At 44.5% G+C, this 25,219-nt stretch overlaps 1 protein-coding gene across 3 annotated transcripts in view; it reads right to left on the bottom strand.

Moving 5' to 3' along the window:
• The window catches only part of SGPP2 (sphingosine-1-phosphate phosphatase 2), a 106,822-nt gene that overhangs the window by 23,341 nt on the left and 58,262 nt on the right, over positions 1 to 25,219 (bottom strand). Inside the window, exons 1-3 of one of the 3 annotated variants that reach the window (XM_032857325.1) lie at positions 17,183 to 17,263; positions 5,260 to 5,439; positions 2,604 to 2,693 (exon numbers count right to left, since the gene is read on the bottom strand). In XM_032857325.1, coding sequence (XP_032713216.1) covers positions 2,604 to 2,693; positions 5,260 to 5,433 — 264 coding nt within the window. In that variant the 5' untranslated portion in view covers positions 5,434 to 5,439; positions 17,183 to 17,263. Of the gene's footprint in view, positions 1 to 2,603; positions 2,694 to 5,259; positions 5,440 to 13,519; positions 13,571 to 17,182; positions 17,264 to 25,219 lie in introns of those variants that run through there. The other 2 variants (XM_032857324.1, XM_032857323.1) reach the window with 2 other exon arrangements.

Here is a 25,219-nt window from a genome sequence, read left to right as displayed (position 1 = left end):
AATAATGCTGCTGGTATGAACGTGGGTGTCCAGATGCCCCCAGGGATATTTTTAAAAAGCTTTCCATGGGATGTGGGATACGCAGTCAGGCTTGAGGACCATTAGTGCGTGGCAGTCCCTGGCGACTGCAAGGGGTCTGGGTGAGAGGCATGCCACCTTCGTCGGCCTGATGCAGCTGCTCCCTGCTAATTACAGCATCAGCAGAACCCACAATCAGCAGCTCCCACATCTGTCAGCATCCACCTGTCAGCATCCACGCTCAGACGCCCAGAAGCGCGAGGTAGATTTTGTTTACCTCCACATCTCAGTGACCGAGCTCCCACCCGGGTACCCCACAGGAAACGATTGAGTTGCTGTTGAAGGAAGAAGACTTCCAATCCCTTGTTCAACCGGATCCCACTATCAAAGTCAACTGCCCCCCTTCTGCTACTAGAAATGATGTGCCATTAAACCCTCGGCCATGCATCTGGCCCCACTCAGGCCTGGTCCTGAGTCAGGGTCTCAGACCTTTATAAAATAAAGATGCCCATGTGGAAGGAGCCCCAGGGGGTGGTGGGGGCCCGAGGTGGGGGTGTGGGTTGCTGCGGCCTCGCTCCAGTTTCTTCTGGGACAGATGTTCTGAAAGGAGCAGCTGTGACCATTCCTTGCAGCTGAATGAGATGCTTAAGTAATCTTCCCCACAAATGCCGGCTTCTCTAGCCCCGTAACCCACTTGAAAAAGAAAAACTGGACACGATGCTGTGTTTTTCCTTGAGGTGGGTTTTCCATGCTCTCTATTCACGTCTGCAGCCCCACGTCCGTGTGTTTACACCACTTTTCATGTCGGCCTGAATTCTCACGATCCTTTTTTTTTTTTTTTATTACAGCCTATGGAAATTAAAAAAGTAGCCCCAGATAAAAGAAATGCCAGAGCACCCGCGAGACTTCTGCCTGGTTCCATTTTTAAGTCTGCGGACGTATTTGGAGAGAACCTCTTTCTAATGCGAAGCAGGAGTGTGGCAAATCGAGAATGCTCTCCTCTCTGTTCCCCTGTGGGCTCAGAAGCCAGATGCGCCACGTGATGGGACCCGGACAGCAAGGAAGCAGCTTGGGAGGGAGACACGGAGAAGGAGGAGGCCCCTAGCTGCTTCTGCAGTGTCTTCCAGATCTGGTCAGGCCACGGTGAGGATGGGCAAGAGAAGCAGTGAATTTGGGGGCGGAGCTGGTCTTCATTGGAAATGTGGATTTTTCTTTTTTAAAGATTTTATTTATTTATTTGACAGAGGGAAAGAGAGAGAGAGTGCAAGCAAGCAGAGCAGGAGGCAGAGGGAGAAGCAAATTCCCTGATGAGCAGGGAGCCCGATGTGGGGCTCGATCCCACGACCCTGGGATCATGACCTGAGCGGAAGGCAGCCGTTTTAACCGACGGAGCCACTCAGGTGCCCCAGATGTTTTGTTTATCATAGAAACTTTTCGTGTTCATTTTGATTTTTTTAAGTACTACATTAAAATTGCTTACCTCGGTCATGGAGCTATCTGGCACACCTTCCATTTCATGTCTCACTTCCCTCACCTTCCCAGCCCTGACTCTACTGGCTCCCGGCTCGTCCTTGCTTTTCCTTGAGTTAGGCTGTGCGTTTTCATGAGGGAAGCAAGATGTCTCTCTCTGCGTCTTGTGCAGCCATAAGCTTGTTTCCTCTGGGCTTACTTCCTCCCAGGCCTCTGCCTCTGCTCATTTCGACGAGCTCTCGCGCTGCCTGTGTTCACCTCTGCTGCTTCTGCCCTTCCAGGCCTCCCCGCCGCCCTTCTCGGGACCACCAACACCAGGAGGAGAGACAAGAGGGTGGCTTTTCCCTCCCAGGTCTTTTGCTAACACAGTTTTTGAGCTTCGTATGGAGAGTAATACAATTAGCAAGGGCCTGTTCCTCTTTAGAGACCTTTCTCAGGCCAGTTATAATGAGGAGTACTGCCCTGTGGTAGATCACGGGCAACCTTGTGCACTGGAACATCACGGCAGCTGGCTACACCAGGAAGTTGAGCTCTGAGGTAATGTTAACCGTGCTAACCAGAGCAGCCCTGGAAATCAGAGTACGGTAAACGGGTAGCTAAACCTTTATGTGCAGGCGGGTCTCTCTGTGCCCACCACCACCTCTGGCCCAGAACAGTATGGAAGGAAGCGAGCGCATGATTCTGGGCTCTTCTGACTCAACAGGACTCCTTCCCTGAAGGTCAGCTGAGATCTTTAAAAATCTAGGCTTGATTCTGTGAGGCCTAAGTGGGGAACCCGATCCACCCACCTGCCTCCTTGACCCTGGTGTTTTTCCTGCACTGCTTCTGCATCATCAGTAAACCCACGTGAACCTAAATGACTGGGTCACTGTTGCCATTCTAGCCGATCTTCCAAGTCATGAGGGTCTAGGCCAGCTCAGCCTCCTTGATATCATCTTAATGATTCATTATTATAATTAGGCCACAAAATAATAATGACTTACCTCACTGGCCTGAAGGGAAATATAATGACACACACAAACAGCTTCAGAAGTAATACAGCATGGAGAACACACTGAAACAGGGGCCACAGTGTCATAGGGACAGTCACCCGAAGGCCTGACGGCAGGACTTACCAGCACCGTGTGCATCCCGGTGTAGAGTCTGCTGAGACACACCAAGGTGGAAAACACCACAGCCATCAGCAGTCCCAGAGCAAAGGGATACTGTGGGGGGGAGAAGGGAAAGCAAGGCCATGAGATCATGCTCGCACAGTCTGATGCTGTGGGAGGAAAGGATTCCCACCCAGTGACTGCTAGTCTCAACCTCAGTTTCCCTAGACCAGCAGTCTCAGGGTCTGAAACCACTTGAAAAGTGGGAAAAAGAGCAAAGAGAAGGGGGAAGACGTCCACAGCCACGGTTCTGGGAGGAAGCTTCTCACCATATAAACCTACAAATCAGATACGGTTAGGACTTGGCGTTAGGCCTCATGACCACAGACACGGTGCTGACAGTTTTCCTGAAGTAAATCATTCTTTATTTCAGCCAATTCTTAGCATAACATGCATGAAGGGTACAGTATGGAGCGAGGGGCAAGGTAGAGGGACAGTCCCATCATCCGGAAGTGCAACCGACAGCTTCCCCATCGAGGGCTGGGTGGGTAAAGCTTTCCCAAGGGAGCCCAGCCCAGGCTAAGAACGGGCACCTTTCCATACAGATGTTGAGGCAGAAATCCAGACTCTACTACAACTCAACGTTTGCTGTGGGTAACAACAGCAGCTGGAGGAATCGGGCTACTGCTGAGTCCTATAGGGATATCTTGCTTATAAAAGAAGACACAGAGACGTAACCCATGTGCTTCAAGCTTGAACACCTGTGCTGTCCCATGGTGAAGAGAATAAAGGCGACAGAGAGCTGTCTGCATTACAGGAAGCACTTTAGAGCCCTGCGCTCCTCCCTTCTTCACACAACCCTATGAAGTGGGTTCTATTATTAGCTCCAATCCACAACCGAGGAAACCCTTAACCTTGACAGTTACTGTTAAACTTAAGCACAAAGATGCTTTCCCATCCATCATCCCATTTGATCCTCAAAGCAGCAGCTGCCCCAGAGAGGTCAAATGACCTGCCCAAGGTCACACAGCCCGTAGAGGGGCAGAGTCAGAACCAGGAGCCACCTCTTCTGAATCCAAGGCCAGCACGTTCTTTCTGATGCAAGATGGAAGAACAATCACACATGGTCGTAGGTCCTCTCTTAACATTTATCGTTAACTGGGTCTCAGAATTTAATTTAAGAAAAAGTGTTAAAAATGAATGAGTGAATGCATTCAGAAATTAGAGTTGGGGCATTTGCCTGAACACACAGTCATATAAATAAACCATATTTAGGACTGTTTACAGCAAATGACCCAAAAAGCTAAATATATTTATCATTAAAAATTGAATAGGAGAGATGTCCATAACAACTCAGGCTGAAAACTGCTGCATCATATGAGCTGAAAAGAGTTTTTTGAGAAGGACCAGGAGGCCTTGAAAGAAGTCTGTAAATGGTGTTGTTGCTGTGTTCTTGCAGTCAGCTGCTACTTGGGGCTTTTTTCCTGCATGAGGCCTCTCTGGATGCTGAGAGCAGCCCAAGGGGACCTGCCCTGGGCCCCCCATGTCCTTCTGGGGCAGATACCCTGTATGACACAGCTCAGAAGTCTGCATTAACTGAACTCAGACAGTGCGGAGATCTCGGACATCTCTAATCCTTGCATGACATGTAAGTGAGTTACGACAGAAGATTATACCTAGTTGGGCATATTCCTTAGACTTGTCCCATTCCCATCCAGGAAACTGAGGTCTGACCCCCCCCATCCCCCTGACTAGGTGAGCAGGCATAAGACTACAGAGGGAGAGCCAGGACCCAACCCTAATCTTGTCCTCGTCCCCTAGTTCCGCACCACCTGGAGCACAGAATATCCCTGTGTTTTGAGGGTAAAGGGATGAGGTGAAACACTACTGTCATTTACATACAAGACAGCTAGGTTGAAATCCAAATTGTTCAGAGAGTAAAGGGTAACACGAAATGAAACACACTTGGAGCAAAATTTGTCAGACAAGTGAAACAAAACCTCAGGCCTGTGCGAATCTAACTTTTAAAAGGTCTGACTGTAACTGGCATCTAAGCAGATATTAATTAAGTGAAATTCTTCTATTTGCAGCATTTATCAATCAGCTGTCAGAGAATCCTCTAGAAAACACGGAGCCATTGTTTCTAGTGGTTGAGCCCCAACCAGGGGCAGAGGCATCCTTGGGAGCCAATCTGGGACACAGACTCTTTCCTGCCCCAGGCCCTGGGGAATCCAGCAGGAAGATTTATCTGGGGAATCATCTCAGCCCAGGAGGATTATCTACGAGGATCGTCAGCTCCTCACGTCTGCTGCGAACAGAAGAGGAGAGAACAGATCGTGTGCTGTCTAGTTGGGCAGCTCAGAGTGACGATGCAATTCTGGGGAGACTCCATACCTGCTTCCCAGGACTGTCCATGTTGTCACATTGTGGAGGTGTTGTCACCGGGGTATCACTTTCACTATGAGGCATGGCCTCATTTGGACGCTAAGCCATATGTCACTTTCTCTATGAAGAAATTGTCACTGATGGCTCAATACATTTCGATCCCCCATAGTCTTCATTTCGTAAGCCTCAAAGTCCCTCAAAAAGGAAAATTCTGAGGCAAAACCTCTCTTTGCTGCCTCGCTGCATGGATGAGGTTACATGGGGATGGGGTGGGAGAGGAGTCAGGCGGCCTCACCTGGTATCTGTCCATAGTGGAGAGGAGGAGGGTGAAGGAGATAACGGTGGCTGCCATGGCGTGGGTAGACGGCATTCCGTACTCGTCAATCACCCTCTTCTCCAGCTTCACCACCGGAGGGGAGAGGGGGCGGGGCCACTTCAAGATGTCCTTGGCCACCTGGCCGATGTACATCACCAGCTGAAAAACCAAAGGACCGGGGTGAGTCCAACCAAACAAGTGAGACCCTCAGAGTGCGTGAAGAAACCAGGAAGTTTTGCTGCGAAATCTGTGGCTGACGGTACCATGGCAATACCCCAAAACCCAGGACAGTTTTCAAATCAGACAGCCTTCATTTTTAAGTTTTAACCAGAAAAGTGACTGTTCTCACAGAGCATCGGCTTTAAAAAGTTGTGAATTCCTGATGCAGGTAGGTAACATACTGGATAAAATTTAATTTCTTTCAGTCATCAGAGGCATCAGTAAAATACACGGCATGAGTACTTTCAACCCTACAATACAGCAAACTCACGCTACGGTTTTTTTCAAATGATTTTTCATGATGGCATGAACGAAAAGACTGCCCCCCTTTCTTTTTCTTAAAGCACAAGATAGAAATCAGAATTTAGCTTCTCTGCCCTTCAGAGAGGAACAGGAGTATAACCACAGACTCATTTTGTCAGGGAACTTTACAGGATGATTTCAGGATCAGTGATAAGGAGGGAAGAGCACTCATTTCCCCACATCTGCCTTTGCAGCTCCAAGTGTGGTGTGAGGACCAGCAGTGTGTGCGCCACCTGGGTGCTGGTTGCAAAGGCAGAATCTTGGTCCCCAGCCTCCTGGACAGACCCGAGTTAGAACCCCTGGTCACAAGACTCCCAGATGGTTCATGGGTGTACGAGAATTTGAGGAGCCCTGTTTGACACTGCGTCCTTGCCCAGGCCCCTTTGTCATGGACTTTAATCATCATCTTTCCGCGACCCTATTGATTTTACGAGGGCTTTATTTAGCTCGTGATGGATGGAGTTACCTCGCTTTGGAACAAAACCCACGATGAAGGACTATTTCAAAATAACTTTAATTAGTCAGCCAGAGGGCTTTGGGGTTTCCACATTCTGGTCCTTTCTTTTAACTCATTTAATTCGGAGCATTAGTCCAGCATACACACAAGCCCCAGAAGGCACTACTGCTGTTTTGTGCTCTGCTGTCATTTTGCTCAGGTTAAGAAACCAAGAGCCACCGTCTGTGCACAGCAGGCCAGATCCACAGGCTTTAAAGCCTCAGTGACAATCACTGAGTTCCATAGCTGTGATTTCTAATCGGACTTTGAAATCCAACCTCTTTACCATCCCCTTATTACCAGGAACTACTGTCCTGGAAACCAACTCACTCTTTTATGTTTCCGCCTCCCTCCTGTGAACCTGTAAAAACCACATCAGACTGACAATGGTGTGTGGAGTTGAAAAACTCACAGCTATCACTGACGACCAGGAATGTCTCAGAAGCTGCTTGAGATGGATTTCTCAACACTGCCCCTTCCCCACTCACCGGCTGAAATAAAACACTGCAGGCGTCATAACTCTGGTTTGCTCAAAAATTCTTAAAATCCTCAGACAGGGACCCTTAGAATCATTAGGTGAAGACAGCCAGGGAGGTCTTCAGACACAGTTTTAAATTTCCTTGACGTTCACAAATCCCTCTGACTTCACTTCTATTTTGCCTTCTGTGTTTGAAGGATGCTTTTAAGAATTAGGACAATTGTTTATTTCCTTTCAACAATATTACCACAGCATCACATTGTATCTGATCAATAAATTTCAAGTAACGATTACCGTAATGACAGCTCTCTTTAAACAGAAAATAGGGCTATATTTTTCAAGTCATAGGAAAGGAGGACCACTCATGGCTTGGGAAGTACTGTCTCTGTCTTTGTATTCACTAGAGTAAAGTGATGGTGTGCCCAGCCCTGTGTTAAGTTCCCATCCTTGAGGGGAAGAAACCATCGCATAAGCAGAAGACCTCATCATAATGCAAATATGCTTTGAAAAAAATTATCTCACAAATTCTCTGCATATGTATATCTACAGAAGCAGAATGAAGAAACCAAAACAAAAACACAGAAAAAAGAAGCATATACTATATAATTCTGTTTTTATAAAATTCTTGAAAGTGGTTTAACTTTATGGCACAGAAAACAGACCTATGGTTGCCAGGAAAGGAGGAAAGAAATCACAAACGGGCATGAGGGTACTTTTAGGATGATGGATATCTTTCTTAATAATTGTGATGATTCCAGGGGTATGTCAAATATTCCGACTCAGACATTTTAAAATGTGTCATATTTGTGAACACACTAAAAATTATGGAATTGGACATTTTCATGTTCTTTTGTTCTTTTTTTTTTTAAAGACTTTCATTTGTTTATTTGAGAGAGAGAGAAAGAGAGAGCACAGAGGGAGAGTGAGAAGGAGAAGCAGGCTCTCTGCTGAACAGGGAGTCTGACGTGGGGCTCGATCCCAGGACCCCGGGATCCTGACGTGAGCCGAAGGCAGATGTTTATAACCGATGGAGCCACCCAGGCACCCCGGAATTGGACAATTTTCAGTGGGTGAACTGTATGGTGTGTGCATTATACCTTGATAAAGCTGTTGAAGACATGCAATTTATTGTATGTCAATCACATCTTAAAATGTGGCTGTCTTAGCTTGGGTTGCCATAACAACCAAACATAGACTGGTGGCTTATAAATAATGGATTAGTTCTTACATTTTGGAGGAGAGAAAAGTCCAAGATCAAGACACCAGCAAATATGGGGTCTGGTGGAGCCTGCTTCCTGGCTCACAGCCAGCCATCTTCTCGCTGGGTACTCATGAGGCAGAAGGAGTGAGGGAGCTCTCTGGAGTTCCTTTTAAAAGGGCACTAACCCTATTTGTAAGGGCTACACCCTCATAACCAAAACACCTCCCAAAGGCCCCACCTCCTAATACCACCCCATTGAGCACTGAGTTTCAACATGTCAACATTTCGAAAGTTTTCTCAAGAATGAAGAGGTGTTTGTGGGGTGGGCCTGGTTGTGAGACACTGTCTGGAAGGCCATCTGGAGCTTCGGTCCACTTGGAGGTTTGGGGAAAAGGTGTAGGCAGACCTAATCTGTCCTCTGGGGCCATGGACAGAATGGGGGCAAAGACATCAAGACTAGATGGAAGGAGACCAGGTAAGAGCATATTGCAAAATCCAGGTGAGAGATGAAGGTGGGTTCAAGGTCAGCAAAAGTGGGGCAGCAGACAGATTAAAAGAAATTTTTGTTTTAAACTGGAAGAATGTTGAATAGGTTTATAAGTCTTGGAAGAATGGCAAGTGGAAATTATTTAAATAAGAGGGAGGGGAAAAATCCTCAGAAATCAATGGATTAGGAGCCCAGAGGTGATCATGTATGTGGAAGTCTTTAAGTTCAGAACAGCTAAACCACTGGTCCCCACAAGGAACATATGGTTTCCCTGGAGACACTCTTCGGTTAGCTCGAAGATGGTGGGCACCGCCAGCAGGAAGAGAGAAGTTCGGGTTGCAGTGTGCCATTCAATGCACAAGATGGTACCATTCTAGAACATCGTTTTTTGTTTCTTTTTTTTTTTTTTAAATATTTTATTTATTTATTTGATGGAGAGAGATCACAAGTAGGCAGAGAGGCAGGCAGAGAGAGAGGGGGAAGCAGGCTCCCTGCTGAGCAGAGAGCCCGATGTGGGGCTCGATCCCAGGACCCTGGGATCATGACCTGAGCCGAAAGCAGAGGCTTTAACCCACTGAGCCACCCAGGCGCCCCTCGTTTTTTGTTTCTAATGTGACTCTTGAGGACTCCACCATTCCTGTAGGTGAACACCTATCTGTAATCCTCTGAATGGAGGGCCTAAGTCTCTGTTACAAGTCAACACCAAATGTTTTCTTGCAAGGTTTGAACATGCACTGAAGGTTCTGAGAACATAAAAACCAAGTAAACGGAAGAAAGACTGAAGTTTGATTTATTTGGAACTGTATCTAGAATTGCTCACAATTTGGAAAAATCAGGTCACCACTGGAAATGCTGTTTGTTACGTTTAAGACTCTAATGCCACGTGCCTGTGTCCACGCCACCATAGCTGACATACAGGGACCCTGTTTATAGGTTCAAGGCTCCTACTACCCTATGTGGACAGGCCTAGAATTTGCTTATTTTAAAAGCCACCTTCTTATGACAAGGCAGATTTTTAGGAATTATGCAAGTAAGTCATATTTTCTATGAATCTCACTTAAGGAAAGCAACTACAATACATTTAGGGTAGAAAAGGAGGTAATATTATGCTCAGTTTAGGAAGACAGACACAAAAGACTACATAAAAATGCCATTTATATCCAGAAATATCCAGAATAGGCAGATCCAGTGAGACAGAAGAGAGATTACTGGTTGGGTAGATCTTGGAGACCAGATGTCTATAATCAAGGTGTCAGCAGGGCCACACTCCCCCGGGGCTCTAGGGTAGAGTCCTTTCTTTGTCTCTTCCAGTTTCTGGTGGCCACACCCCCTGTGATCACATTGCCTCTTCCTCTTCCTTCTGTCTACTGCTCTTCCATCCATCTCAGCATTCCCTCTGCCTTTTTCTCATAAGGGCACTTACCATTGGATTGAAGGCCACTCACATATCCAAGATAATCTCCTCATCTCAAGATCCTTAACTGAATTACCTCTCCCACTACTCTTTTTCTAAAAAAAGATAGCATTCACAGGTCCCATACACTAGAATCTTTTTGAAGACTACCATTTAATCCACTATATTCAGCAAATAGTGTATGAGTGACCAGGCACTGTGCTGGACTGGGGATCACTATGAAGAACAAGATAGACCAGATCTTTGTTCTCAGGGAGTCTATGAGTCAAAACATGAGCAGGAAGTATGCTTAGCTTCCTTGCATTTCATTTACTTCAATAAAACAACACTGTCCTGCTTAAAAAAAAAAAAAAAAAAAAAAGAAAGAAAAAAGAAAAAAGAAAAAATCTCTGCTGGGTCTGACAGAATCAAAAAGTCCAATATATTAAAAACATTACTGCAGATACAAGCATCACGTCATTAGGGAATTACAAAATAAATCAATGAAATATCATTACACACCTACCAGTACAGCCCAAATCTAAAACACCGATAACGCTAAAGGCTGGTGAGGGGGAGCAACAGGAATGCTCATTCTTTGCCAGCGGGAGTGCAAAATGGCAGAGCCACTTTAGTGTCAGTTCGGGGGCTTCTGACAAAACGAAACAACCTCTTACAGTAAGATTCAGCAACCATGCTCCTTGGTATTTAATCCAGATGAGCTGAAAACTTATGTCCACACAAAACCCAGCACATGAGTGCTCATAGCAGCTTTATGTGTAAGTGCCGAGAGTTAGATGCGACCAAGATGTCCTTCAGTGGGTGAAAGGATAAACAAACTGTGGTATATCCAGACCAAGGAATACTAGAGCTAAAAGAAGCGAGTTTTCAAGCCATGAGAAGACATGGAAGAACCTTAAGTCCATACTACTAAGTGAAAAAAAAAATCTGAAAAGGCGACATACTACAGGATTCCATCTATATGATATTCTGGAAAAGGCAAAACTGTGGAGTAGAAAGATCAGGGGTTGGCAGATACTGGAGGGGAGGAAAGAGGACTAGGGAGAGTCCAGGGGATTTTCAGGGCAATAAGAGTACTCTGTATGGTAGTGTAATGGTGCATGCAAGTCATTAGACATTTGTCCAAACCCACGGAATGTTCAACATCAACAGAGAATTGTAGACTATGGACTTTGCGGGAATATCACGTGTCAGTGTAAGCGCCTCAATTCTAACAAATGTACTGGTCTGGGGTGGGGGATGATCATAATGGGGGAGGCTGTGCTTGGCTGAGGTCAAGGACTATATGACAACTCTCTATATGTTTCATTCAATTTTGCTATGAGCCTAAAGTGCTCTAAAAAATAAAATCTATTAAAAAGAACACTATGGCAGGGGTGCCTGGATGGCTCAGTCAGTTGGGCAGCTGGCTCTTGATTTTTGGCTCAGGTCATGATCTCAGTTACTTGGGATGGAGCCCTGAGGGGCTCCCTGACCAAAGGGGACTCTGCTCAAGGATTCTTTCTCCCTCTCCTTCTCTTCCTGCCCCTTGGCCCCCCCCCAGTCCTGACCGCATGCTCTCTACAATAAATAAATCTTAAAAAAAAAAAAGAGAGAGTACTATGGCAGAAGAGAACTATTTCTCCATTTAGTTTGCAGTTCAAGAGTATAATGATTAACTTGACATGGCTTGCCCTAAATGGAAGGGTTCACTCTGTATTGTTGAAGGGTCCTCCTACCTAAAGGGACCAAATTAAGTTTCATCATCCATCATGTTCCTTTGGGCTGAGGCCCCAAAAGCCTATATGTGAAGGAAAAATCCATGAGACACAGCAAGGCAGGAAGTAATTATAGATCATTAACGCCTTAGCAAGCTGTCTGGGTCCCCTGTACGGTGCTGGGGCCCTGTGGCATTTGGTGACAAGGAATTAGTCTTTTTTTTTTTTTTTTTTAATACTTCTGCCCTGATTACAAGAGAAAGGAAATGTATAGGTGGGGGGATAAAATCTAGTTTTCTGGATAGGCTACTGTTGATCCCAAGCAGACAAAAGGCTTTTTCTAGGAAACCAGTTCTGTCAACACAAAATATGTCTTACCTGCATGGAAGGACTTGCAGCTTGGGGTCTAATCTTAATATATGGGCTCATCTGGGGCACTCAGAGAAAACAGTGCATGCTCTCTTTGTGTGGTTGTCCTTTCGTGTTATTACAATTCCACTGACAACTCCACTGTGTCTAACACATCTCACATTAACAAGACTTTAACTCTTCACACTAGTATAAATAAAACTCAGATAGTTTTGAAAATAGAGGATTCTTATAAGAACATTATTACTAGTAAGGCAGTTAATCATTCTTTTTTATACAATGAGATTACCAGCTCCCCCATTTGTTCCCCTCCTCTCGAAGCATCCCCATCCCCATGGTGTAAAAGTTCCACTGTTGTTACAATAAAAGCTAAATTCTTACATTCCCCCACCCATCCTCCATCCACAAGCACACTTTGATCAACTTTAACATCTTTCCTCCTTCCTCCTATACCCATAGCTCACAGTAACATAAAATTACAATAACAAAAAAAATTACAATAACAAAAACTGTGTTCCTTAGGTCTCATGGGGCAGAAACATCGTGAGTCACTGGGATTTATAGCTCACCTATCCACGGATTTATTTTTAAGAAGTCAGGAATTGAGTTATATCATTCTTTAACTGCTGGAGACTAGAGAACACTAACATGTAATCCAAGGACCACAGTTTCTCTGGCCATACATACCCATCTTGTTTCTTAGTCCAACCAAATTACGCTCATTCCTCTGCTTCTCATTACTGATCTGATGATTTGGATGAAGAAAGACCAGACACCCAATCATTCCACTTCTAGTTACGTACCAAGAGAATTGAAAACCTATGTCCTCATAGAGACTTGCCCATGAATGGTCTTATCATCCTCCTTCACAATAGCCACAAAATTTAAACAAACAACCCAAACATCCATCCACTGATGAATGGAGAAACAAAATGGGGTAGATCTTTACAATGGGATATTATGTTTTCATAAAAAGCAATGAAGTACAGAAACAGTCTATAATGTGGATGAACCTTGAAAAGATTATGCTAAGTGAAAGCAGCCAGATGAGAAAAGGACAAATACTGTATAACATTCCATGTATGTGAAATGTTCGGCATAGGCAAGTCTATGGAGACAAATTAGATCAGTGGCTGTCTGGGGCTAGAGGGGAGGAGAATGGGGATAGGAGGCTTCTTTTAGGGAAGATGAAACTGTTCTGAAAGTAGATCGAGGTAAGGGTTGCACAACTTCATGAAAACACTAGAAACCACTGAATTACATTCCTTAAAATGGTGGATATCATGATATGTGAATTTCATCACCTTTTGAAAAGAGAAACTAGACATCAAAATGGGTCCTCCAAACACCTCTTCTTTGTGTCCTTGAAGTCCTTTGCTGCAAAGTGTTACTGACAACGCCTTCCAGTACTGATTCCAGAGAAGCCCTAGGGGGATTACTAATATTCTCTGCTTCAGGAGCTCTGCCCAGCTCTGCCCAAACCGGGTACTGCAGGGCAGCCAGGGGGTGACTACCAAGGCCACACAGAAGGCTGTTGAAAACTCACCTACTCCAAAGTAGGAGTAGGGGACTCACTTTAAAGCATTTAGCTGCGGAGGCTTTCCAGATCAACGCTTTTTACAAGAGACTGGCCGCACTGGGCTGTGTTCTTGTTGCCCTGGGTACTGTCCTCCCTTCTCCCTGGAAGATGTGGGGGTGGGGGTGGGGGTCTCTGTGGCAGCTTTAAACAGCTCTTTATGGTTATTTCAGAACATTCTAGAAGCCACTGCCTACCAGCCAGCATGAGTTGTTTTCAGCTAGTGCATGTCTTCTTGTACTTGTGGCATGGCTTTATTTTATAAGCCCATTTCCAGTGTGGTTGGTGTGTGTGTGTGTGTGTGTGTAGTGGGGGTGGGGTGGGGTGGTGAGTCACTAAGAGAAGCAACTGCAATTTCAAACTAATAAGATTTCATTCCGTGCCTGAAGCACCAAAACAAAGAAATTACAGAGCAAATACCATAAATCATTGAAGACTGACAGAAGACTGGTCTTTACATATTCAAGGTCCCTTGGAAATGGAGATATAATAACTAAAGCACAAATGACAGGTGAGAAAAATAAAATAATTAAGTTACAACATTTCTGGTTCTTCCTAATGCTCCATTTTTTTTCAGGCTCAGATCTGCTTCTGAACTTTTTGAAGACATATTAAAGGCACAAAGATTAGTAATTAAGTCATAGACATATGAACACCTTTAGGAAAATTACTTACAACCAAATGAGCCTCCTTTTCATTATTAAGAAGGAGCTGGGTTCAGTAATAACCTATTTGTACAGTGATTTTTTTTTAGAGTGCGTTTTCAGAGACCTTATTTATTTTAATATTCTTATCATTCCTACTTTATAGATGGGGAAACTGAGACGGTGAACGTCTCACTAAAGATAACATAATCCATGTAGTGGAGGTGGACTTGAATTTTGTTTTCTGATTCCAAATCCTATGGTCTTCTCACCATATTCCACCATTAAGCATTTGACGATTAATATATTCAAACAGATATCTTTCTTTAGGAGCCCAAATTCCATGATCCTAACCCGTTACACGCATGTAGCACACAATAGAGGTCATTTGACTACCCTGGGACTAAGAGATTAAGATGTCGCTGCTGACAAGAAAATTACCAAATTCACAGCTGTACCATTCCACCAATGAACCATCCAGCAGAAGGCTGGGACCATAGTATCCTTTACTCACTATTGGAGAGACGTCACCTCCAAAATGGTGGAACGGGTGTCTTCAGTCCTAATAATTATAGAGCACATACAAAAGCTAAAATCATGCATAAACCCACCCTCCTTCAACCAGCCAATCACAAAAACTTGGAAACTAAATATCCATTACAGACCACTGGTTAAATAAATTATGCCACAGTTTAAAAAGCATTATGAAATAGACAGTTAAGTGAAAAAAAGCCAGAGTCTGCAAGAGTACATATTGATCCCACTTGTATTTTTTAAAAATGTGTTTACATATAAATGCATGTAGGTGTGTGGGAAACTGTGTATGGCAGAATCACGGGTGGGGGTAGAACTGAGGTCTGGGAATGGCTACCTTGTGCACTATTTGAGTTTTTCATACAAATAAAAATACAAAATAAAAATTCCCCTCAGATAACAACGCAACAATTGCAAAGAAAATTCCTTTTCATGAGACTCCTCCCTCACATTTTTAAGTATTTTCATTGTCGGCCCTGCTGACTACAGAAAAACAAACTGCAAAATAATGTTGAAAGATCAAAGCCTTCATTTGTATAGACCCCTGAAAGAAAAAATGCAATAGATGTTAGTCACTCACCATGTTCAACTTTCTCATCTGATTAAAACCACAAACCACTTGCATTTTCAAGCATGCGCTAAAATGCTGTGCGTGTAACCCAGCAAGCCAGCCTAGGCTAATAGCAAAAGAAGAAGAAAAAAAATTCTCAGAATTTAAGATGGAAGGAAACTCCACCTTCAGTTGTGGCTGACTGACGACTAAGCCCAGACTCTTCCTGCTCTTGCCTGCATCAAAAATAGTAAAACCTGCAACAGGACTTTCCCACAGGGTGGAAACCCAACAATTTCAGGAAAATCACCCCAATCAATCAAAACCAAGAGCCTAAAAGAATTCTTTGGCCATCAGCTTTACCAATCAGCCAAGCATCATCCTTGGTCTCTGTGGGGCAAGGACAGTCTGAACGACTAGCTTCTTAGTATTTTCATGATTGAGTTGGCATTGTTTTAACTGGAATGTGTCTGGACCTCTGTTGTGACCGTTTCTGTGGCCCTCTTATCCAGCTGGGTTTGGGGTCCCCCCCAGATCAAACTCTCAGCATTTTCCAAACGACAGTCAGTTACACACCACCTTCTAGATTTTGCTGCATCCATGGACGTCTCAGGTTATTAAATAATACTGGTCTTCAGAGTGGTTTACTCATTTCTAATAAAACATTTGTGAAATCAACCTGATTGTTGGTTATATTTTACAACATAAGTAGAACTCAGATATACATATTTAAAAAAAAAACAAAACAAAAACCTCCCCTTCTGATGTACTAGGCACTCTGGGAATCACAGTTACATAATTATGAGGTTGCCAATCACCACTCATTTTCATATGATTACCTCTCGATTAGGCTATGCTTTTTTTTTTTTAAAGCTTTTACTTATTTAATTGAGAATGAGAAAGAGAGAGAGCAAAGAGAGAGAGAGAGCACATGTGTGCAGGCAGGGGGAGGACCAGAGGGAGAGGGACAAGCAGACTCCCCACTGAGTGTGGAGCCAGATGGATGCAGGCCTCGATCCCATGATCCCGAGATCATGACCTGAGCCAAAATCAAGAGTCGGACACTGAATCGACTGAGCCACCCAGCCTCCCTGGCCCCTGCAACAAGCCTAGGTCCTGAACGCATGCAGCATACAAGAAGCAAGCAAACAAGCAGTAAATATGCACATACCCATCACTACCCAAATTCTTATTTCCTGAAATCTGAAGCTGAAGAGATGGAGGTAAACATTTGGATAAATTTCTTGCTATCAAACCTCATGTCACTTGCCATCTGGAACTCAGGAACCAAATAGATTTGAACAAATCATAGGCCTTTGTACTCCATCTTGCTACCTGGACTTGGCCTAAAATGTATTACTTCCTTTTTCAGGTTTAAAACTCATACAACTCTCAGTTCTTCCTCACTCAATAGAAGCTTCACCTTTTTTTTTTTTTTTTTTTAGATTTATTTATTTTAGAGAGAGAGAGAGAGAGTGAGCGAGCATGAACAGAAGTGGGGCAGAGGGAGAGGGAGAGAAATCCTCAAGCAAACTCCCCCCCTACTCCCTGCCCCCAATCCCAGGACCCTGAGATCTTGACCTGAGCCTAATCAAGAGTCAGCCTCTCAACCTACTAAGCCATCCAGGTGCTCCAGAAGCTTCACCTTGTTATGCGGTGCTGGCCACATCCTTGTCACGATGGTAAAAGTTGGATTAAGGGGATTTGCCTGTATTGGGTGCCTTGTCACCAGCCCGCTTCCAAAGTGGCCATTGTGGCCATTAGTGATTCCTTTCCTTGACCTTGATAACATGGACTACATGTTAGTAAGTGATTCTACCCTTAGCAGGTGCAAGGAAACATCAAGGCTGAGAATGGGAAGCTGACAGCAGGAATTCCATCCCCATTTTCCAGAAGCAAGATCCCATCAACATCAAATGGGCTGATGTGAATACCTCATAGAGCCCACTGCTATCTTTACCATCTTACGCAAGGCTGGTGCTCACTTGAAAGGTGAAGACAAAGGATTATCATCCTGAACCCCTGCGTTGATGTCACAATGTTCAGAAAGGGAGACAACTGTGACAAGGACAACTGCTTGAAGACTGTCAGCAATACCATCTATAGACCAAGTGCTCGACCCTCCTGGCCAAGGTTATCCATGATGACCTTGGCAATGTAGAGGAGCCCAAGACCATGGTCCATGCTATCACTGCTCATGGATCGTGATGGTTCTGTGATGATCATGGGTGAGGATCATAACGGCCCTTCTGGCATGCTGTCATGTAATGTCCATGATCATTACTCCTGAATCCCTAGTCCTGCCAAGGCTGTGTGCAATATCATCGCCAAGCTGAATGGGAAGTTCACTGGCTTGGCCTCAGTACTGTTACCATTTCTAATATTAGCTTCCAGAATGAGCTATCATCTCCCCCGAGAGCTCTTGTGTTTATCAACAGCAAGCCAGAGCTTTTCAGCACAGTGCATTAATAATAAGCTGCTGCTGCCTTTCCCTAAATCCTTACTTGCTTGTATATCCATCAGCTTGGGAGCCATTTAGAGGTTACAAATCAACATTGCTAACAGCAGCCTATATATGGCGCGTATGATAAAACAAATACGGGATATGCTCTAGTAAAAAGTCAGGAAAGCACTGTTTTCTGTCTTCAAAGGACCCTGGGAAGTCACTCTCTTATTTTTCTCCAGAGATATAATGAGAAGGGGAGACCAGTAGGTTAAATTTAAATTATGAATTTTTGAAAATTTTTTTTAAAAGATATTATTTATGTATTTGACAGAGACACAGTGAGAGAGGGAACACAAGCAGGGGAAGTGGGAGAGGGAGAAGCAGGCCTCCCGCCCAGCAGGAACCCCAATGCGGGGCTCAATCCCAAGACCTCGGGACCACGACCCACGCTGAAGGCAGATGCCTAACAACTGAGCCACTCAGGTGCCCCAAATTATGAATTTTTTATCTCAAAGTTTTCCCAAGACATTTTCACGTACTACCCTAATTCCTGGTGATTTTTTAAAACTTAATTGAGCAAATCTCCTACCTCACCTCGGCCAGTTTCTCTGTTTTGTTCATCTTTTACAAATGTTCCCACAATTCTATCAGTTGTGTTCTAGAAGTGGGCCTAGCAAATTGGAAAATTTATGAGAGTGACACAAGGAATGTCTTCCTTCTTCAAGCTCAGGCCAGGCTAGGGACACCCAGTAACTTCTGTTTCACCATAAAGCATCTGTCTTAAAAATTGCTGGTCATAAAAACAAATGTTCTTACATGTCCCCTTTCAACTCCACCCAACCCCAAACATTTAATAAAACAAAAACAGCTGTGTAGACTAAAGCATTTGCTTTTCTATAATGTGTCAGAATTTTCTGAAGAAAAAAGAAATCAGTTGGAAAAAGCATAGGTACTATTTAAATGGGATTTAAGCTCACTAGATCTTGAAATATCTCTAGCCTCAGAGGGAGTCTAGTCTTAAATTGGAGACAAGAGAAAAAAATCTATGTTCTACGGCAGCATCTGTGGAGGAGGGAGTCTCTGGGCATGGGGAAGTTGGGGTGGCCATCATGCTGATTTTGACAGACCCTGAGCCTGATTTTAGGCTAACGGTCTGATATTAGACCCCTAGTTTTCCAGGCTTTCCTCACACATTTAGTCAGAGTTGGGTCATTTCAAGTTGGCTTCCTGTAAAGAGAGGGTCTTGAGATTTGAGAACATTTGGAGTTAGAGGTTGCTTTGGTAGGTTTGACAGCCTGAATTCCTATACAACTCAGAAAAGCTCTGAATGGTGGTCATACAAGAGAAATTTTTAAAAAATAAAAAAATAAATAAAATAAAAAAGAAAGCTCTCTTTCTGGAAGGATTAAAGACTTCAAGTGTCAAGCCTGCAGTCTCATCCGTTCAAGTTCTGAGTGCAGTCAGCCGCGTCTCGGTGGCTTGCCTTTCCCAGGACCACTGAACCGCGCTGCACAGAAAGATACACAGTATGACTCGGGCTCAGGGAACTCCTGCTCTAACCAAAGGGATTACAACCCTCTTTAATCAGGAAAACAGTGTGCTAATGGCCCTTCTTGGAGGAAGTTCAAGGGTTAGGGGCCGTCTGCTTGCCCAGATTTGTTCCCTCCACATATGTCCAAATCTTCTTCAGCAAGGAATTTAACATCGAGCTAACTGGGGTAAGAACAGCGGATGACAGTCCCCAGACCTTCAGGTCTGGGTGCTCTCCGTCTCTAAAGGCCGGTACCGCCAACTACATTTCCTCATACTTGAACAGCCACACCTTCGCGCGGAAGGCACGCTTTCTTGATGAGGTGCCTTCTTGTGCTGCAGTTGCTGAGCAAACGAAATTACCAGTTAAAAGGCTGGAAAGGAAATGGAGAGCTAAGGAAATGCATAAGAATAAAAATTCAATATGCAAGCTAACAAAATTATGGAAGCCATAATCATAGGATGTAAGGAGGAAAATTCACTTAGGACAACGCGGATGATGTCAGCTTGGGGCGAGGGCAGCCTGGCTATGTATCTACTCAATGAATCAGGGGGAATAGCCAAATGGTCTCTTCTATTTTATTCTTTTACACAATGTTTATTTCCACTCTCAGACTGACATCACTGGCTGAGCTATCAGCACCAGGCAAAGCCAATTTCATACTTATTTATTTATTTGACACAGAGAGAGAGATCACAAGTAGGCAGAGAGACAGGCAGAGAGAGAGGGGGTAAGCAGGCTCCCTGCCGAGCAGAGAGCCCAATGCAGGGCTTGATCCCAGGACCCTGAGATCATGACCTGAGCCGAAGGCAGATACTTAACCCACTGAGCCACCCAGGCGCCCCTCATACTCATGTTTGAATAACTATCATTATTTCAAATAACTATGAACGTTACAACCCATGCAGTCATGACTCTGCTCCTCCCCTCCCCCACTATCACCAGCCCTGGGAACAGCAGCTTCCCATCCCACTTATGAAAGTATCTGGTCCTGGTCTAAGACTTAACCTCACTCCTGGGAAACATCTGAACCTTGGACAGTCTCTTTTAGAGAGGAGAGAGTACTTGAACCTGACATCCAGGTGGAGGTTTTCATACCTCAGGCACAAAACCAGTCAGCCAGACACACTGTGTTAATTCCTCTGCAGGTGACATCTTTCTGCCTGCCAAATGGTTCAGACCGACTCTGAGCCAGCCTGATGTGAGAAGGTAACACTGTAAGTTCTCATGTCGGCTGCTGGCATCCTGATCCTTCAGGATCTCTGCCAAGAGACCTCTGGTTCTAGTGAGCTCTATGGAAGGGCTTGCTTGGTGTAAACATAACACCAACACCCAAAACACAACTCCCACCCCCTAAAAACTGAGATGCCACTGCATCTGACAAGGGGTGGTAGATGTGGAAATAGTCTCGAGCCTGTCATCTCTGAAAATCAAGTTTCCTTTTCATTTTGGTTGCAAGAATGTCTTTCCTCCAAAAAACGGTTTTGTTTTTGTTGTTGCTGTTGTTGTTTTGTTTTTTCCCCTTCATGTCCTGTCTTCGCTGCTTCCTCTGCCTCTCCGGGAGGAAGGCTTCATTACAAGGCTTCTCCAGGCAAAGAAGAATTGGCCCTCCTCCCCGGGAGCTAGACGACTCCCCAGAAGCACAGATCTATGAGCAGGAAGGGACAGGACTCCCAGAGGGTCCCCTGCCTGACGCCTGCTCTCTGCAGGAGGCAAAGGGGGGAGTCTGGAGGAGGATGGGCATAAGGGACACAGGCTCCACTGATTTTCCAGTTGGCCAGTGAGTGATTAACTCTATTAGGGGGGGCTGGGGATCACACAGTCAGCAACCCCCAAATGGGACTGCAACCAATGTTATAACCTCCTGGTGACCCTTTGTAATGGGAGAGGCTTGAGAGCTAGTGTCTGCTTTCTGGGCCAGCAGGCACATCCATGTTCTTCTCGCTGAACCCTTGTCCCTCACTTGCACCCGCCACGGGAAGGCCACAGTCCACGCAGTGGTGGGCAACACAAGCCTTTGTGCAAACTTCCACAAAACATCTGAGAGATTTGAATTACAGCCCAAGTTTTGCTTTGAAGACAGAAAAAACCCACTGGAAGGTGGCTTGGAGCTTTTAAAAATCTTCCCCCATCTTCTAGCTTCTTCTTCGGGTCTTGCTTGCCAGGTCATTCAGACTTCTTGAGAACCCCGGTTTCCAAATGAATACAGACATTGTGGATATAGAAAGACTGCTGCTGGGGCGCCTGGGTGGCTCAGTGGGTTAAAGCCTCTGCCTTTGGCTCAGGTCATGATCCCAGGGTCCTGGGATCGAGCCCCACATCGGGCTCTCTGCTCAGCGGGGAGCCTGCTTCCTCCCCCCTCTCTCTCTGCCTGCCTCTCTGCCTACTTGTGATCTCTATCAAATAAATAAATAAAATCTTTAAAAAAAAAAAAAGAAAGAAAGACCGCTGCTAAGTGTGAAACATTCCAGATTTGCCACAATTTGCACGTGAGCTCTAAGCAACTACATGTCAAGTCAGCCCTGTGCCCAGATGCTACCATCTGGGCAGGACCTTCCCTGACCCCCTTCCCTAACACGGCTACCTCTCCCCACACCTTTTTATGTTTCTTCATAGAATTTTACCCTGCCTCCATTTAGACTATGTATTTTTACTTTCTTGGTCCCACCTTCACCCTGAGCAGATGCCCTGCCTTACTCAAGACACGGAGTCTGGAATAGTGCCTGGGTCAGCGGGGGATCCTTGCCCTTTCCACCTGTATCAACCTGGAAACCTCTGCCCCAGCCTCCCACCTGGCTGGCTCCCCCTCATCCTTCAAGCCTTGGGTTAAATGAAACAGCACAAAGGGTTTTTCCTTTTTTTTTTTTTTTTTAGATTTTATTTATTTATTTGACAGACAGAGATCACAGGTAGGCAGAAAGGCAGCCAGAGAGAGAGGAAGGGAAGCAGGCTCCCTGCTGAGCAGAGAGCCTGATTCGGGGCTCGATCCCAGGACCCTGGGATCATGACCTGAGCCGAAGGCAGAGGCTTTAACCCACTGAGCCACCCAGGCGCCCCCAAAGGGCTCTTTCTTGATCACCTTTCAAGTAGGTCTCTGCTCTTCCCTTAGTTGTGGCCCAAACGATAATCAGACTATCTCAACTGTATCAATTTCCTTATTTCTATTTTGCCTCCATGGTAATCCCAGGAGGGCATCTGTCTTGTTTGCTGCTCATTCCCCAGTACTTAGGCTAGTGTTGTCAGATGTTGGTTAAAGGAATAAATGAGTGACTAAGATTCGAGTTGTTGCCCAACAATGACAGGGTAAGAAAGTCTGACCCTCTTTTTAAAAAGCAAACGAAGTCTGGTTTCTGATTTGACTATTTATGAGTTCAGAAACAAACAGAACTGTTAATCTCATACTGAAAACACCTTGATGGAACCTTGACCAAATGTGGGTCCTGACTTCCCCGCAGGGACACTGGAGAACCATTCCCGATGGTGGGGAGGAATTCCATTTTTAAAGCTCTCCAGGGCACTACCCCAGGATTTTGTAGATTTTGAGAGTACCTTAAGTACACCGAACTGTTCATTACTTCTTTGCAGGTCTGTCCCCAAGAGGGGACAACTCTTAAGTCATCTTTGTAGAAACAGCCTTTATTTATTTTACCCAATTATTTGAGTGGCTACTATGTGGTAGCTTTGAGGGACAATAAGGAGCCATCTAGCAGGGAATGCACATACAAGATCCAGGTAGCTTTTCTAAAGACGAAGCCGGTGCTGAGTCTTGCAACAGACAGGGGCTGGGGACATCATGAGAGGCAGTGGCAGTTCTGGGAAGGAAGCATAAAGCAGAGCAGGGCATGCCTAAAATGCATACCCTGAGATGGGAGTGTGGGTCATCACCAGGATTTCTGCAATTCCAGAGAACGGATAGGAAGAAGGACTAAAGGTAGAGATTTAGGCAGGAATCTTGTAAAAGGCCTTACAGGTAGTTTTAAGGTGTTTGGACGTTAACGTGTTTTAAAGAGTGGTGTGTGGTCAGATTTGCATGAAAGGTCACAATACATGCTGTGGGTGTGTGGGGGGGCATTTGAATAGCTGGAAGGAGACTCATTAGAAAGTTAATGCAATAGCGCTAAATGAAGATGATGCAGGCCTGCACCGAAGGCATATTTCCAGAAATGTGGGAAATATAAAATTACGAGGACATAGTATAGAACAAAAATCTCTACTAAATGAATAAGTGCATTGCTCATGGTTCCCTGGATAATGGCTCTGCTCACTGCTTCAGGAAGCGGATCAATCTGAGACGTGAGGACCCAGTGGACATGAACAGTTTTAATGCGGCTCGTGTTTATTTTATAGCTTTTCTGTTTCACAGCTCCCTGTGTGAAGGGAGATCATTCAGACGTTTTGATTTAAAAGTCCTACTCTTTGGATCTACCAAGAAGCTCATGAAAAAATAAAAGTCAACAAGTCTAGCATATCGGCAAGTAATTTAGGATTGTAGTTTGTAGCCAGTGCTCTAGGACAGAGCTGAGAATCTTATGTACAATGCTATGTAACACCTTCTTTGATACTATGTAACTTGTAGGCTCACCTACTAAGGTGAACAAAAAATTGTAGAATTGATTACTCCAGATCTGATCCTACATCTCGTGAGATCAAGGTCCCTGAATTAACCAGCATGTCGAGTAGAACACACATTTGATAAAGCTGAATCAACAGCCTACATGTCCTAATAGAATTAGTTTTTCCACATATTATTTGAAAGTGATACAGCACTCTTTAAAAATCCATGATCTCTGTGAACTATTTATTCATTTAGGAACAGTAATAAAACAAGTTAATAGACCGTCTGCACCCCATGGAGAAGGGGGTATTAGAGAGCAGGTTCTCAATGGTTCTCATGAATGCTGCGAAAGCCAGCCCTAAAATAAAGGGGGAAAACATACAGAAATAATGCAATGTTTGGTTGTGGAAGATGCTTTTGTAGTTACATTTAAAGATACAGTTGGTCCCTGAAACAGCATAGGGGTTAGAGGCACATGGGGAAATGTGGAAAATCAGCGTGTAACTTAAAAACACATTTTCTTTTTATTTTAAGTAAACTTGATACCACACGTAGGGCTCAAAGTCACAACCCCGAGGATCTCTAGAGTGCCATGCTCTACTGACTGAGCCAGCCAGGCACCCCTCGAATGTCATTACTAATAGCTTGTTGTTGGCTACAAGCCTTACAGATAATCCAAACAGCTAGATAACACATTTTTTTTGTATGTTCTACGTGTTATGTACGGTATCCTTACAGTAAGTGAGCTAGAGAAAATGTTATTAGGAAAATTTTAAGAAAAATGCATTCACCTTTATAGTGGTAGGCTGCAGTTACTGAAAAAATCTGAGAGTACTGGACCCGCAAAGCTTAAACCCATGCTGTTCAAGGGTCAATTGCCTCTCTTATAATCTAATCAATCCTAGCTAATGCTTGTGATTGGACATTATAAAAATAAAGCTAGGAACCTATTTCCTGTTCAAGCAGCAATCTTTAGATCTCTATCTGGTTTCCACCACTAGTCCAAGTGAGGCTAAATACCAACCCGAACAAGATGGCCCCAAAACAAAAGATCATTTTGTTATTTACATGTCGCCTTAGTTAGAGGAGAAATTCAAATGCCTTCCTGAAAGTTTTTCTGCAACACAAAACACTGTATGTGGCCCAAGGGCAACAAACACAAACTAAAATTTGCCACAAAATAATATTTGGAAGAAAACGGTAGTGCTGCCCCACACAGGGATTTATTCTAGGGTGGAATTCTCCAAGCTTCTTCATTGCCTCCATCAAACAAACAAAAAAGCCCCAAATCTGGATTCAGGTAAGGAGAGATTTATTGGAAAGGATTCTTGCAAGAAATGGAGGGGACTATGGCAATCAGGCAACCTCTTTGAGTGGGAGATCTGTGAGCATTCAAAGATTAGGCAGAGAAGGGCTTTCCTTTACTAGGGAGGAATGAA

This window comes from Lontra canadensis, unplaced genomic scaffold (genome assembly GCF_010015895.1).
Source record: "Lontra canadensis isolate GAN:19392208 unplaced genomic scaffold, GSC_riverotter_1.0 scaffold13, whole genome shotgun sequence".
Taxonomy (NCBI): domain Eukaryota; kingdom Metazoa; phylum Chordata; class Mammalia; order Carnivora; family Mustelidae; genus Lontra; species Lontra canadensis.
Note: the sequence above shows the minus strand (reverse complement) of the source record. Positions and strands in the feature narration are given on the sequence as shown.